Below are 17,216 nucleotides of genomic sequence, written 5' to 3' on the forward strand. Positions count from 1 at the left end.
AGTGATTAAGCTATCTTTCATCAACAGTCACAATATGAGCCAAAACATTTGCACTTGATTTCTCAAAATGACCCCAAAATCTCTTGAGATGACAGCACATTCTCTCTTTTGGTCAGCATTCAAACATTTGAGGGACCCACTTCGCAGAGAGTTTCTGCATGTCCAGATGTTGGTGGATAACGATTTCAACTCATTCCCTGGATATCCCCAGAGTATTTGACATGTTTCTGGCTGGTATTCATCTATCACCAAGGATCATGGCATGCACTGCATCAAAGTTTTCAGGTGTGATCGCTGTGGAAAGTCTTCCTGACCTGGGGGCATCTGTTGTCTCAGGATGCCTAATTTTAAATTTGGCCACCCAACCAGCAACTGTTGGATATGCTGAGACACAGTTCCCCTAAAGTTTTACACAAAGTTTGATTAATCTCAGTTGTAAACTTTTCTTGCAGCACAAAAAACATGATGATAGCCACACCCTTCTATGCCTTAGAATTTCTTCAAAACCTCTGAGGTCTTTTTGTATATTCTAAAAGAAAAAGAAGAAATTATTACAATCTGATGAAACATGATGGCTTTAAGATATGTTGTTTCTTGTGGTTATAAGAGTTGCTTCAATATCATTCTCGTTCTAGGTATTTATCAGAACATTTCATTCCACCTCCCGAATAAGTCCAATACTAGTCACTGAGTAAAAAAAATACTTCAGATAGGTTTTTTTCAACCAGTTTCCAACTGAGCTGATCTGATCTTTTGTACAGAAAGTAGGGTTTCCTTCTTCCAATAATGCTTTTAACTCACTTAGAAAATTTCAGTGAAGGATCCATGCTATTTTTGAGATTGGGTTTTAGGATTGCAGGATAATGACAGTTGGTCTGCCATCTCTATTGGCCCATAATAGCTGCCTTCAAAATCATTAGTGGCCATGAGCTTAGAGCCACAAAATATTATGAAATAACCATGAAAGATGAAAATCCAGGAATCCATGAAAGAGCTAAAGGAGTTTCACCTATTCCCTCTGGGGAATAAAATAAAGTAAAGGATTTTATATTATTACCTTTTGATTTTTTAATTTCTTTCTGAAATTACCGCTATTTCTATTTTCATTATTGTTAGGGCTTTTTGTATTTCTTTGATCTTGTGATTGATGCCTCTTATGTTTACTGTTCCGATCCGTATCCAATTCATAGTCCTTTTTTTCGATTCCAGTTCATTTTCTGTTTGGACTGTATAATTTTTATTCCCTTGAATTTGCGAGTAGAATTTGTCAGCTGGGGCGGTTACCAACAATCCACAGCCTAGTCTGATGATGGGACTGCCATCTCAGGGACTCGAGCACACTTTGGTCTGGGACTGCTTATTGGGAATTTGCAGCTAACCACCATTTTTGATGGCCATTCCCCTATCCACCACCTGGGGACCTGCTTGATCGCAGTAGCTCTGCTCCAATAATGAAATAACCGAAAAAATGAAAACCAACAGAGGTCTTATTCAAGGAAACGGATTATCACCAATACTCTTCAATATATATATATATATATTTTTTATTTTATTTTATTTTTTTTTTTGAGGCTGCAAGCACACACTCTTCCAACAATGCAACAAACAAAAGAACAGCTTCAAATACAACTACAACGTTTTCATGCTAATTATGTATAAAGACTGTCTATATTGTTCATAGTCTTTTAATCTACAATGTTTAATGTTTTTTTCTTTCTTTTATAATGTCACCTGAAGAAGGCTATTACAGGCCGAAACTAGTAGTGTTTTTATATTAAAACCTTTTTACTTAAATCTCGGTTCTAGTCATTCAATTTTTTCATAAAACTATGTATGTTAACCGAATTAGTGATCATTCTGTCATATATATATATATATATATGGAAAAAATTTAAAAATTTCAAGAGAGTAGAGGAAAAACAAAATCATAGGAATTAACCAGCCTTTTGCATTTCGATGATCAAGTTATTTTTGCTGAAAATGAAGACCAATTACAGAAAAATCTACACATACTGAACAATAAGAACAGTATGACATAAATATCTCAAAAAATAAAATGAAATCAATAGCATTTCAAGGTAAAGAAATTAAAAGATGCAAACTAGTCATCCACAACAAAGTAACAGAACAAGTGAACAAATTTAAATATCTAGGAAATTACATAAGTCCAATGGAAAAATTGACATTGCATATATAAAACAAAAATTCCTAGTAGTCAATGGAACTTCGAACAGACATTTCAGTAAAAAGATGTCTAGAACAACCCAAACAAAACGATATAAAACAATAGCCAAACCAATTTTGAAATATAGTAGTGAAATGTGGACTTCATATCAACCTAACCAAGTTGTGCTTTTTTCTGGTTATTTGGTTATAACTTTTCACAGAATACAGATAATTGAACAAACTTTGTTGCATTACATTCTTGATTAAATTATCTTTCCATTGATATATAACTTTATGGCATTACACCAAAAAAAAAGTGGTGCTATGAGCCATCAAACCTCAAAAATACCCTTTTTCCAAAAGATTTCCACAGTTTTGGCCACTAGTGTATATATTCGTATGCAGATTTACTCGGTTTAACAACATGTTTATTAATTTAATTTAAATGACTTAACACCAAGATAATAAATAATAAGGTTTAACGAGGACACTACTAGTTTCGTTGGTAATCCAACTTCTTCAGGTGTCAAAGTACAAAAAAATATACAAAATAATCCGACAAAAACATTACACAATAACAACAACAGATCTAAAAACTGTAGTACAGTTTAGCGCAGACTGCAATTTAGTAGTAGCAGAAGAAGTTGGATTACCAATGAAACTAGTGGTGTCCTCATTAAACCTTATTATCTTGGTGTTAAGTCATTTAAATTAAATTAATAAACATCATCATTACCATCAAATTCCTACCATGTACCCTCAAGTGTATACCTCAAGGGGTATACAGGATATGATAGTACTACATGAAAAAATTAAATCATTACTAACTTCCTATCTACAATTTTCCTCCAAATCAGTCTGTTACTTGTCAAGACTCCAACATTAACAGATCTTATATTTCTATCGTCTAAGGCACTTTGTACCTTATCAATCCACCCATATCTTAGTCTTCCTCTGGGTCGTTTTTCCTGCCAACCTGGCACAGAACACTTGTTTTGCTAATCTTTCCAAACCCATTCTGTTTAAGTGACCATACCACCTGAGATTAGCTCTGCTAATGCATTCCTGGATGCTGACAATGTCAAGTTCTTTCCTAATATCCTCATTTTTAATACGATATTGCCATTGATGCCAACTGTTCATGCCCCTAATCTTTCTCAGGACTCTCATATCTGCGGTCTTTGGTCAAGTGTTTTACTTCTGACCCAGCTCTCAGATCCACAAGTTAAAACTGGTTTGAACACTGTCTTGTATACAGCTAATTTAGTGATCCGACTAATATCTCTCTTATTCCATATGAATTTATTCAAATGACTTCCCACCATACCAGCTTTGATGATTCTGTTGTCTATTTCCATATTTAATTTACCATCTTCAGTAAAAATCGTGCCTAAATAGCTGAAATGTTTTACTTGTTCCACAGGTTCTCCATTCACAACACAGTTGACATTTTCAATGATTCTGCCTAATTTCATTGTCTTTGTCTTTTTATTGCTGACCTTCATACCATATCTATTACAAGAGCTATTCAATTTAGTCAGAGAGAATCTTGCAGACTTGTAGCGGATTTATTTAGAGGTATAACATCATCCACATAAAGCAAAGAGCTGACATTAACATCTCCAATTTTGATATCATGTTTAATACCACTTTCCTTCATAATGTGATCCATATAGATAATGAATAACAGAGGGGATAATGTACATCCTTGTCTCACACCAGATTTAACATTAAACCATCTTCCTGTACTTCCTTCAATTCTAACTGCTGACTTACAACTCAAATAAAGACTAAATATTGCTTGATATAATGCCCCATTGACACCATATAACTGCAGCGTATTGAATAGCTTCTCTCTTGGCACCTTGTCATATGCCTTTTCCAAATCGACAAAACTTAAATACAGATCTTTGTTATATTCCCATGCTTTCTCAACCATTTGTCGCAAAGTGAATATCTGATCCTGACAGCCTCTATTTGGCCTGAATCCAGCTTGTAATTCACCAAGCTTTTCTTCCACAATTCTTCTCAACCGTTTCTCAAGTATACTTGCATAGATCTTGCCAGGAACACTCAGTAGGGAAATACCTCTGTAATTCTCACATTGTTTTATTTCCCTTTTTATATATGGGTACTATGAGAGCTCTACTCCAATCATCGGGAATTCATCCCTCTGTCCAGGCTTTCTGAACTATGCAGTGCAGCCACTGTAAGACTTTTATACCACCATACTTCAGTATTTCTGGTGGAATATCATCTACTCCTGCTGCCTTTCCACATTTCAAGCCTTTGATGGCTTTTTACTTCAAGTATGGATATGTATTCCTGACTGCATGCCTGGTCAGTGCTTTTTTACCACTGTGCTGTCATCACTGCTTGTTTCATTTAGCAGTTTTTCAAAGTAATTACTCCATACTTCAAGGATATCTTTTTCTCCTGTATTCATATCACCTTTATCATCTGTAACTCCTTTTACAGCACTCTTTCCTCCATTCCTAAGCTTCTTCAACAACTTCCAGAACATTTTGCCACCTTCTTGATATTTATTTTCTATATTCTTAACAAAGTCCTCCCATGACTTTTGTTTAGCTAGTTTTACACAGTGTTTAGCATTCTTGCATTTGTCTCTGTATTCTCTAAGAGCAGAAGCTGAATTATTTGACAGGAACTTTTGATATGCTTTCTTCTTTTCCTTCACTGCCTCTTTAACTTCCTGTGTCCACCAGGGAGTTCTGATTTTTTTTTATCCTTGCAGACAACCTCACCACATGCCTCTCTGGCAGAATCAATCAATGTTTTCTTCAGAGTTTGCCACTGAATCTCCAAGGTTTGATTCCTGTTCTCAAACTCATTTTTTTTTCAATAATCTTTCTGTATTTTAGTCTACAGTTCATATCTGAGAGCTGCTCAACTTTTATTCGCTTTAAAACTTTCTTCCATGTTATTCTTTTCAATATGAAATTCAATTTTATCCTGCTCAAGACTAAATAGTGATCACTTCTAATTTCAAATCCTCTGTACACTGTGGAGTCCTGCACCAGGGAGAAAACATCACTATCAACAATAACATAGCCAATGAGACTTTTCTTATTCCTAGCCTCTTCTCTCCATGTGAATTTGTGCACATTTTTATTTTGGAACATGGTGTTAGTAATAACCAGTCCATGTCCTGAGCAGAAATCCAACAGATATTTGCCATTATTATTAGCTTTGCTCTTTCCTCCAAATTTTCCCAAAATATTTTTGTATGTCTGACAATCATTTCCTACTCTGCTAAGTAGATCCCCAACAAGGACCAACTTTTCCTTTTTCATTGTGTCAGTTGCTTTTTCTAAAGCATCAAAAAATTCCTCCACTTCTACGTTAGTAGAACCTTCTATGGGACCATATGCACAAATAAATCTCATTGTCCAGTTCCCCATTCTCATATTTGCCCACATTACTCTACTTGAAACTGACTGCCATTCAAGAAGATTAGCCTCGTATTTTATGGCTACTCCTTTTCCCTGATTGTCATTGCCTGAATATAACATTTTGTATTTATTGCTCAGAAAGATCTCACCAGTTTTGGTCTTTTTTGTTTCAGTCACTCCTATTATGTCGATCTGGTACTTATCCAATTCCTCAGCTAGCTCCATTTCTTTGCCATTCAGGCTTCTTATGTTGATAGTACCGATCTTTAACTCTGGTGATGTTGAGTTGGGGTTTGTTTTCAGATTTGTTCCAGTAGCTGACTTTTCGCTGTTCGCCCTGGTTCCCTGGCGAAAACAACGGGGGCCTTGTTTAACCGGGCGACGCCCCAGCCGGCATGAAATTCTGTCATGTCGTACCATCATTTTTCGTTTTGGTTTAACCAATAAGAATACAATTTGGTCGGCTAAATCCCAAATTGCCAGCCCATCCTCGTTCGTTCAGTATCCAAGTAGATAACCAACAGGGTGCACCACGAGAAGGTGAGGATTGGACAATAGGTCAAAAGCCCTGGTCGGTTCTCCGCATTCCTTTAAAAGCTATGTGGAGGTCTCCTCTCAGTTATACAGCTTTGATCCTTAAGCACCCTATTTTATAAACATATATACACATATACAGTGGGTAGTCCAAAATGTACCTACCAAATTTAATGCTGTATTATTCCTGAATAAGGAGGAATACAAATCTCATCCAAAGCGTATTAAGGTCTACATCTTACGGCATTTATATTACAACATGTTCAATGTTTACCTTCAACCTCGACAATCTTCCGCAGTGTTATCACAAAATTGTACACAGCCAAGATTTCATGCTCAATAGATGACTTTAGCTCCTCCAAAGTCTTTGGATTGTTCTGATGCAATTTGTCTTTGAGATGTCCACATACAAAAAAAAATAAATAAATAAAAATAAAAAATAATAATTTAAAAAAAAATTTTTTTTTTTTAAAATCCAAAAGACTGAGGTCTGGTGAAGAAAATGGCCAGCCAATTCCGCTTCTGTACTGCTATGGATAATCCAAAGCAATTACATTTCCCACAGAAATGTTCATTCAGAAGCTGGAAAATGGATTCAGTGCAATGGGGACGAGCACAGTGTTGCATGAAAAAGTGACCTGTGAGATCAGAACCATAGAAGCCCTGAAGGAAATTGTTTTCACGCAAGTTTCTATACCTCAGTGCAGATACGATCCCCTCAGTAAAAACAAGTCCAAAAAATGACACATGAACGGCTTGAATGGATATCATGTGTTGGTTAAGTTTTTTCCTAATTATACCAGCTAATTGCAGAGAATAATGGATATAAACTTTGTAGGTATATTTTGGGCCACCTGTCTATATATATATATCATCATCAAATTCCTGACATGTACCCTCAAGGAATGTACAGGATATGATAATACTACATGAAAAATTTACATCATTACTAACTTCCTATCTACAATTTTCCTCCAAATCAGTCTATTACTTGTCTAGACTCCAATATTATCATTATCAGATCTTATATTTCTATCGTGAAAGGCACATTGTACCGTATCAATCCACCAATATCTTGGTCTTCCTCTGAGTCGTTTTCCTGCCAACCTGGCAGAGAATATTTGTTTTGCTAATTTTTCCTCGCCCATTCTGTTTAAGTGACCATACCACCCGAGATTAGCTCTGCTAACACATTCCTGGATGCAGACAATGTCAAGTTCTTTCCTAATATCCTTGTTTTTTTAATATGATATTGCCATTGATGCCATCTGTTCACACCTATAATCTTTCTCAGGACTCTCACATCTGCAGTCTCTAGTCTTTGGTCAAGTGTTTTACTTCTGACCCAGCTCTCAGATCCATAAGTTAAAACTGGTTTGAACACTGTCTTGTATATAGCTAATTTAGTGTTCCGACTAATTTCTCTCTTATTCCATATGAATTTATTCAATTCACTTCCGACCATACCAGCTTTATTGATTCTGTTGTGTATTTCCATATTTAATTTACCATCTTCACTAAAAATCGTGCCTAAGTAGCTGAAATGTTTTACTTGATCCACAGGTTCCCCGTTCACAACACACAGTTGACATTTTCAACAATTCTACCTATTTTCATTGTCTTTGTCTTTTTAATGCTGACCTTCATACCATATCTATTAAAACAGTTATTCAATTTAGTCAGGGAATCTTGCAAACTTGTAGCAGATTTATTCAGAAGTATAACATCATCTGCATAAAGCAAAGAGCATACATTAATATCTCCAATTCTGATATCATGTTTAATATCACTTTCCTTCATAATGTGATCCATATAGATAATGAATAACAGAGGGGGATAATGTACATCCTTGTTTCACACCAGATTTAACATTACACCATCTTCCTGTACATCGTTCAATTCTAACTGCCAACTTACAACTCAAATACAGACTAAGTATTGCTTGATATAATGCCCCATTGACACCATATAACTGTAGCATATTGAATAGCTTCTCTCTTGGCACTTTGTCATATGCCTTTTGCAGATTGACAAAACTTAAATACAGATATTTGTTATATTCCCATGCTTTCTCGACTATTTGTCATAAAGTAAAGATCTGATCCTGACAGCCTCTATTTGGCCTGAATCCAGCTTGTTCTTCATCAAGCTTTTCTTCCACAATTCTTCTCAACCGTTTCTCAAGTATACTTGCATAGATCTTGCCAGGAACACTCAGTAGGGAATTACCTCTGTTATTCTCACATTCAGTTTTATTTCCCTTTTTATATATGGCCACTATTAGAGCTGTACTCCAATCATTGGGAATTCGTCCCTCTGTCCAGGCTTTCTGAACTATGAAGTGCAGCCACTGGAAGACTTTTATACCACCATACTATAGCATTTCTGGTCGAATATCATCTACTCCTGCTGCTTTTCTACATTTCAAGCCTTTGGTGGCTTTTTCTACTTCAAGTATGGATATGTATTCCTGATTGTATGCCTGTTGAGTGTTTTTTTACCACTGTGCTATCACTGCTTGTTTCATTTAGCAATTTTTTGAAGTAATTACTCCATACTGCAAAAAAAAAACCTGATTGATTCAGTCAGAGAGGCATGTGGTGAGGTTGTCTGCAAGGATAGAAAAATCAGGACTCCATGGTGGACACAGGAAGTTAAATAGGCAGTTAAGGAAAAGAAGAAATCATATCAAAAGTTCCTGGCAAATAAGTCAGCTTTTGCTCTTAGAGAATACAGAGACAAATGTCAGAAAGCAAAACACTGTAAAACTAGCTAAACAAAAGTCATGGGAGGACTTTGGCAAGAACATAGAAAATAAATATCAAGAAGGTGGTAAGATATTCTGGAGGTTGTTGAAGAAGCTTAGAAATGGAGGAAAGAGTGCTGTAAAAGGAGTTAAAGATAATATATATATATATAATTATTTTCAATCTATTTACTATTTTATTTTGGGTTCCCTTCTTAAAATGTATCAAGTCATATGACATTATCTGATCTGATTAGTTTAAGCTTTAGAAATTTGCAGAGAATTTTGTAATTTTCTCTCTAAATCTGTATGCTATTTTTTTTTCATGATTAATTAGGTTTTGCCATTAGCTGTAATCTCCATTAACATGAACTCAACCCTGAAAATAGAAATATTATTCTACTCATAATTACAAGAAGGAATAAAGCTCACCTGCAGTGCTTCCAATTTGTGGTTAGATTTCTTTTCGGTGGGAGCCAGATCAAATGCTGATAATCCTAAAATCTTGCATATATTATTACAAACATGAGAATGAAAGAAGAGAGCCATGCCTTTTGTCCCCAGGTTGCCATCTCCATAGCCAATGCCAGATGATGTATGAATCTGAGGATCTGTATACAGATCTCCTACTCCTTGGATGTCAACAACAATCAATTCATGTCCAGAGCATTCAAATGTAAAATGACTGAAAGCCTATTAAATATAGCAAAATAAACTATAAAATTGTAATTCACTAGTAAGTTTAAATGCAGAATAAAATACATTAGCCATTAGAACGTTAATGAAAAATTCTCTCATCCAGATTAAAAAAAAAAAAATTTTTATACAAGTAGCAACAGTTAGTAACGAATCTGAAGGTTTCCCGATCAGCTAGTGTCAAATCCTGCAGCCACATATTTTGCCAGTTTGTGACTGGAGGGAGACCAAATACAATGGCTGCAAGGGGAACTACCAAGGCATTTGGCAGGGAGAATTTATGGATGGGAGAGTTCCTTCTGTGTGGGCTGGATGCTTGCGAGTCTGTAACCTCTCACTGCATGCCCCACTTACTTTTCATCTCTTCCTTACCACATGAAATGGATCACAACCCAAAGAAATGTAACTGCAGATCACAAAAATACTCCCATAAAAAGAAAGTTTAAATTTTTTTTTTTTAATTTAATCAAAGAACCATAATAACAAAAATCCAACAAAAAAAAAAGTTTCCACATCCACTGCAACATCTGTTTAGCACACTGGTTTTAATAATATGCTAGCCTTTTATAATAAATTTACAAGAGCAGTAGATGAGGAAAAAGGCTAATACTGCGATTTTCTTGGGCTTAGTGAAGGCATTTGACAGGGTGCCACATGATAAGCTGATATTTAAGTTGCAGCACATGGGTCTGAATGTCAGGTTAGTCGACTGAATTCAGGATTGGCTGTCCGATAAGGGTCAGAGTTCTGTATGGAGAGGATAGTTTCAAGGAGACAGAGGGTTACGAGTGGGGTCCCACAGGGACCAGTACTGGGACCTATATTGTCTAACCATTACATCAATGACATTGTCAGTGGATTGCAAGGGTATAATCAGTTGTTTGTGGATGATGTGAAGCTGGGAAGGGTTACTGGTAATGGTGCGGATGTGGTGGCCCTGCAAGAGGATTTGAATAAGCTAGATAGATGGGCAAATGAATGGGAGTGTGCAGCAAAATGTAAAGTCTTCAGGTTTGGGACACATCGATGGGATGCTGCATACTCTACTGGAAGAGTTATACTGGCAGAAGTAGGGGAGACAAGAGATCTGGGGTTGATGATTGATAGAAACCTGAAATTTAGATGACATATTGCAAAGGTGGTGAATTTAACACAAAGGATTGCTGCAATAATGAGAAGGACACTGACCTGCAGAGATAAAACAGTTATCGTTCCATTGTATAAGACTCTGATCAGACCACACTTAAGACTATTGTTCACAGATTTGAAGGGGATAAATTAACTGTGGAAAGGGTACAAAGGCAGATAACAAAGACAGTTTCAGGACTGTACAATGTTAGTTATGAGGATAGGCTGAGGGAATGTGGACTGCAGAGTTTGGTGAATAGAGAGAGGTGATATGATTGAGACTTTTAAACTGTTGAGAGGTGGTTACAGGGTTAAACTGGGGAGTTCTTTCGCTTGGTTGAACAGCAGGAAGGAGTGATGACAAGGGGCCATCCCTGGAAAATACAAAAGGAAACTGTGAGCAAGAGGGTGAAGAGTGGTTCTTTGCATGGAGGGTGGTTGAGTCGTGGAATGCATTGCCTGATAGTAGTGAGAGCGAGAATGGTCAATGAGTTTAAGGAGTGGTATGATAGACTGTGTTTCCTAGAGGGACCTCCCACGATAAGTCTTGATAGACTGTGTTTCTGGAAAGGACCTCCTATGATGAGTCTTTTGACTCCATGGAGGCCTGAGTAATAATGTACACCACCACCTGCAGTCATCTAAACCAGAATTACTATTCAATTAGAAACTCAATTGGCAACCTCAACAACCGTCCACCTCAACAACACATTACACAGTTCTTCCTTCCACAAGAGTGGCACCTGTGCATTCATTAGAAATGACATACTACGCCAGAGATTGCAAAACTTCTCAAATTTTTCCTACCAAATCAACCTGCCCTTTTTATATGCTGTCTGTTGCTCTTCAAACTCCATTAATCACTCTGAACTCTTCAATCTAAAGCTCAGCTTTCTATAGTCAAAATATCCCAATAGTAAGGTCATCTTTCTTGGGGACTTCAACGTCCACAACTCATATTGGCTTCCCTTCTCCGGTTTCATTGATCAAGCAGACAGGGATGCCAAAATGTTTGCCATTAGCAGTGACCTATCACACACCATCAATCTTCCAACCAGAATACCTAACAACCCCCTTCAATTTGTCAACACACTTGGAAATTCCTAATAAGTTCCCCTTCAATTTATAATGTGGATGTCAGTTCCCCTCTTGGTAACTCAGATTGCAACTTCATACAAAGTCTCTTTTGTCACAGAACAACCTGTCACTCACCACTTCTCAGTCTCATGTCCTTGGCACTACAAGGGTGCTAAATAGGATGACCACAGTGACTTCTATTCCTCCTTCCCATGGTTTAACTACTCCTTCAGTTCTAATTCAAACATCTTCTCAGACTGAATAATAGAAATCATTCTCATAGGAATGAAGGCTTTCTTCCCTTATTCCACTCCAAATTCTTAGCCTCCATCCAAGCCTTTTATGCTAAATGAAATGTAAAGTATGTGAGATTTATTGTACTTGCTGGATATCTGAAAATTGTAATAATTTCAATGGTTAGTTATTGTAATTCACAACTGTTAAGTGTTGTGATATCTGCTGTTCATTGTAAAGACATTCTCCTCTCTAACAACAATAATGTGTCAGCCATTACTAGATTCTCAATTTTTGCTTAGTGAAACAAGGGTGCATGCTCACCAAGGATATTGATGGATGATTGATAACTGACAGAGAGAGCATTCAGTACTTAGGTAATGGAAGAAAACAAGAAAGAAAGAAAGAAGGGAAGTTTAAAAATGCAGACCAGAGAATTTCATTTTAGTAAGTTTTTAAGAAAACTAGATAGTCAAAATAAATTAATAGAAGATTCAGAAAAAGGAATTATAGCAAGGTGAATTCTTTAACTGGAAATGCTGAGACAGTCAACAAGTGAATAGTAAAAGTAGATATTCTATTTCAATGTTCAAAGAAACGCAAAATGCAAAGTTTCATCTTCTGTCTCAAGGACACCAGTGATATTATTTCATTGGAACATATGATAGAATTAGTGAAATCTGAAACTGTAAAGTGGCTTTAATGAAGAGGCTCCACTTTGATACTTTTCTCTATAAAGAAGTAAAATAAATCCCCCCCCCCCCGCCTCTGTTAACGAATTTGTGCATCTAGTAATTATATTGCCTGAGGTAAAAATATTTATATTCCAGTGAAACAGTGAGGATGAATGGAACAATATGTGCTAAATAAGAAAACACTGCATAGTCCTGTGGAAGGTAAGGTTTTTTTTTTTTAGATTTCAAGGAAGGCCTGATAAAGAACTCACTCTGATTAACATTTATTGTTTGTAGGAAATTGTAAAAAATCATAATTTTCAGCCTGATACACTGATTAAGTACATGTGAAGCAAACCATTAATATAATGACTCAGAGAGAATGAATTTATCCACTAAGGATAAAAAGATCTCGAAAGTATAGTTATAATTTAAAATGCCTAGCATCCAAATAATTTTGTTTTGTAGTTATTAATTTTATTTTATTTACAATGTACATAGTTTTATTAAGTTTCATTAAATATAATTTTTTTATTTGGTCTCGAGTCAATTAATTCCTAGATTCTAAAAAATAATGAAGTTAAAAGTCATTCTACCAATCGGATTGTTTGAAATCAATCCATTATTTACGTTCCACCTTATAATCAATTGTCATTGCAGCCGAACATGGCCAATCATTTTCATACTGAAATATTTGGCTTCATCTAAATAAATAATATTACTTATTCCTTGTGTTTTCATGTAAATAATTAACAGTACTCTATGGCACAAATATCTCTAAAACAGCAAATACTACGGCAATTTAATAGCATGAAAATGCCATTCGAAAGTTCAATATTGTCTTCTCTCAAAGTTTAAGTTACAGAAATTAAAAAAATTAAATTAGAGGAGTTTTTTTTTTTTATAACTAAATATCATAACTGTACAGATTGCAACAGGCTGGTAACTACATAAAGATTTCTTATATACACAGTTTGTCCACATAGTAACAAGACAACAATTATTATATCAAAACAAAGCACTATATCTGGAATTGTCAATTACACAGATTCTAAATAATCTCCCTCCAACTCCACACAACATTTACATCTGCCATACAGGTGATTGAAGGCACAGTGGAAGTTCTGAATGAGAACCCTCCTTCGGTGTCTGGTCACACTTCATTGGATGTCCTCAATGTCACTGAAGCACTTATCAAGACATACTTCATCTTTGGAGAAGGAAAAAAATTGCAGGAGCCAATCTGGCAAAGAGGAGGATGTTCAATCACAGAGATCGACTTCGAAGCCAGAAACTGCTTCACAAGCAGTGAATAGGTGCAATAGAAACCAATTGTTGTGGAACAATTCTTTCCTGATGTCACATGTGGGCATACAGACATTGCATTACTCTAAAATAATACTGACCATTCATTGTGGTGTCCTCAGAAATAAATTCACAGTGGATATTCCAGCAGCATCATAAAAACGACCACTATCTTGACACGTGATTTTTACAACCAGACTTTCTTCTGCCAGGAAGAAGACTTTCCACTCCATTTCATGCTCTTACATTTCTTTTCTGGATCAAACTGAAAACACAAACTTTTATCACTGGTGATAATTCTATGCAACACATCACAATCAACCGCATGGATGAAATTTTGACAACATGCAATGTAGTGTTCTCTCTCTCTGTTCATGTGTCAACGTGTGCAGTGCAAACCTCGACCAAACTTCCTCTTGTGCAAATCTCTTTCTAAGATTAATATGGCTGCTTCCTTACTGACACCAAGCTGTACAGTGAGTAGTCTAGTGGTTATTCACCTGTCATGGGCAACAATTTACCTAGCTTTCACTACATTTTCATTTGTCTGTGCAGAAACTGGCAGGCCACAGAATTGTTTCTTCCTCCAGGGACTCCTTCCTCCTCTTTAAATGTTGAACACCAGAAGAACACCTGTGCAAGGCTCGGACATTCAACGTAAATTTTTTTTTTTTTTTTTTTTTTTTTTTTTTTTTTTAGGTTTTGGTACACTTCTGTAGCAGTTTTTCCTAATTTACACTAAACTTTTTCACACCTCTTTGCTTCATGATGCAACTTCTGACATGCTCCACTCACACACTCTTACTTCAATGAGTGCCACACAAAAACTGCTGTGTCACCCGACTCGAAAGTTGCACCTACGATTACAACGCACTCCAGTGGTCAAAAGTATAAACATGTTTGTTACTTTTATTTAAAGGGCATCCTGTAAAAAAATCAATCTCATTACTTGATGGGCACACTATGTAAACATTTCTAATTACAAGAAGCAATGCATTTTTTGCTATATATTTAGGAAATGTTTACACACCTCATAAAAATTTTGCTAAAAATTAAAAAAAAAAAAAATAATAAATAACACACACAGGTAGATACATTCACCAGCAATTACCCCCCTCGCAACAATATGGGATTATAAAAACCCTATATAACAAGGCAAATTTAATCAGTTCAAATAACAATGCTCTAACTACTGAATTTAACCATATTCTTAACACCTTTGTAGCCAATGGCTACAACTCCTATAAAATCCGAAAAATATTAAAACCAATTAACCTCAATTCCCCCCCCCCCCTTCCATAACAGGAAATACTCCAAATCTATTACCATTCCTTATATTCGGGGTACTTCTGAAAAGCTAACAATAATCCTAAAAAAATATGACTTGACAATTTGTTACAAACCATACAGAAAATTGGCACCTCTTATCTGCTCCCCCCAAGGCCAAGACTTCCCCTAGACCTACCTGAAGTATACCATGTCCCTTTTATTTGCAAACTGTCTTACTACGGCCAAATAGACAGGACAGCTAATATCAGGATATCTGAACATAAGGATTATATCCGTTTCCACCAATACAGCAACTCAGGACTTGCTGACCATGCTATGGACACCCACCACAAAATATGCTGGAAGAAAGCCACTTTACTACACCATAACAAGTATAAATATGAGAGATTATTCCTGGAATCAGCCTCAGCTCTAAAAAAACTCCCCAAACCTCAACAAATTTGGATGCATGAGACTGCCTAAAATATGGGAAGCTTGCATTCTTAGAACATCAGCCCAAGACTACTACCCAATTTAGCCCACTAGGGGGCATCTTTTAGGACTCTAGGACTGATTTCAGTTGTTGTCTTCAGCCATATTTGTTCAGTGTTAGTGCCTGCGTGCACATATCATTATTTTTATGTTCCCTGAAGATGGTAGTGAAACATTACCAAAATATAGGAAGTATTAAAGTTTTTTAATTATTATAGTATACGTTGTCTTTCCCTAAAAATTGACATAACTGTCAATTTTTAGGGAAAGTAATTTTATATTTTTTAAGTAATTTGATATTGCTTAATAGCAGATATAGTACAACATGTTTGTAAAATAGAATGGTTGACTATCTGATTTACAACTCTTTGTCTCAAAAAATAAATACAATCATCATCATCATCAAATTCCTGCAATGTACACTCAAGAGGTGTACAGGATATGATAGTACTACATAAAAAAAATTACATCATTACTAACTTCCTATCTACAATTTTCCTCCAAATCAGTCTATTACTTGTCAAGACTAACATTATCAGATCTTATATTTCTATCATCTAAGGCACTTTGTACCGTATCAATCCACATATATCTTGGTCTTCCTCTGAGTCGTTTTGCTGCCAACCTGGCAGAGAACACTTGTTTTGATAATCTTTCTTCGCCCATTCTGTTTAAGCGCCTATACCACCTGAGATTAGCTCTGCTAACGCATTCCTGGATGTTCACAATGTCAAGTTCTTTCCTAATATCCTCATTTTTAATATGATACTGCCATTGATGCCATCTGTTCACGCCTATAATCTTTCTCAGAACTCTCATATCTGCGGTCTCTAGTCTTTGGTCAAGTGTTTTACTTCTGACCCAGCTCTCAGATCCATAAGTTAAAACTGGTTTTAACACTGTCTTGTATACAGCTAATTTAGTGTTCTGACTGATTTCTCTCTTATTCCATATGAATTTATTCAATTGACTTCGTACCATACCAGCTTTGCTGGTTCTGCTGTCTATTTCTATATTTAATTTACCATCTTCAGTAAAAATCGTGCCTAAGTAGCTGAAATGTTTCATTTGTTCCACAGGTTCTCCATTCACAATACAGTTGACATTTTCAATCATTCTGCATATTTCCATTGTCTTTGTCTTTTTATTGCTGACTTTCATACCATATCTATTACAACATCTACTCAATTTAGTCAGAATCCTGCAGACTTGTAGCGGATTTATTTAGAAGTATAATATCATCCGCATAAAGCAAAGAGCTGACATTAACATCTCCAATTTTGATATCATGTTTAATACCACTTTCCTTCATAATGTGATCCATATAGATAATGAATAACAGAGGGGATAATGTACATCCTTGTCTCACACCAGATTTAACATTAAACCATCTTCCTGTACTTCCTTCAATTCTAACTGCTGACTTACAACTCAAATAAAGACTAAATATTGCTTGATATAATGCCCCATTGACACCATAAC

The 17,216-nt window shown here is 35.9% G+C and overlaps 1 protein-coding gene across 5 annotated transcripts in view; it reads right to left on the bottom strand.

The window, feature by feature from the left end:
- The window catches only part of LOC150102853 (eukaryotic elongation factor 2 kinase-like), a 389,384-nt gene that overhangs the window by 192,453 nt on the left and 179,715 nt on the right, over nt 1-17,216 (bottom strand). For all 5 annotated transcript variants that reach the window (XM_090397538.1, XM_090397535.1, XM_090397537.1 and 2 more), the window contains one exon: nt 9,292-9,552. In XM_090397538.1, coding sequence (XP_090253664.1) covers nt 9,292-9,552 — 261 coding nt within the window. The remainder of the gene's footprint in view (nt 1-9,291; nt 9,553-17,216) is intronic.

Source organism: Typopeltis vanoorti, chromosome 9 (assembly GCF_054136105.1).
Source record: "Typopeltis vanoorti isolate ZY-2024b chromosome 9, IOZ_Tvanoo_1.0, whole genome shotgun sequence".
In the NCBI taxonomy this organism is placed as follows: domain Eukaryota; kingdom Metazoa; phylum Arthropoda; class Arachnida; order Uropygi; family Thelyphonidae; genus Typopeltis; species Typopeltis vanoorti.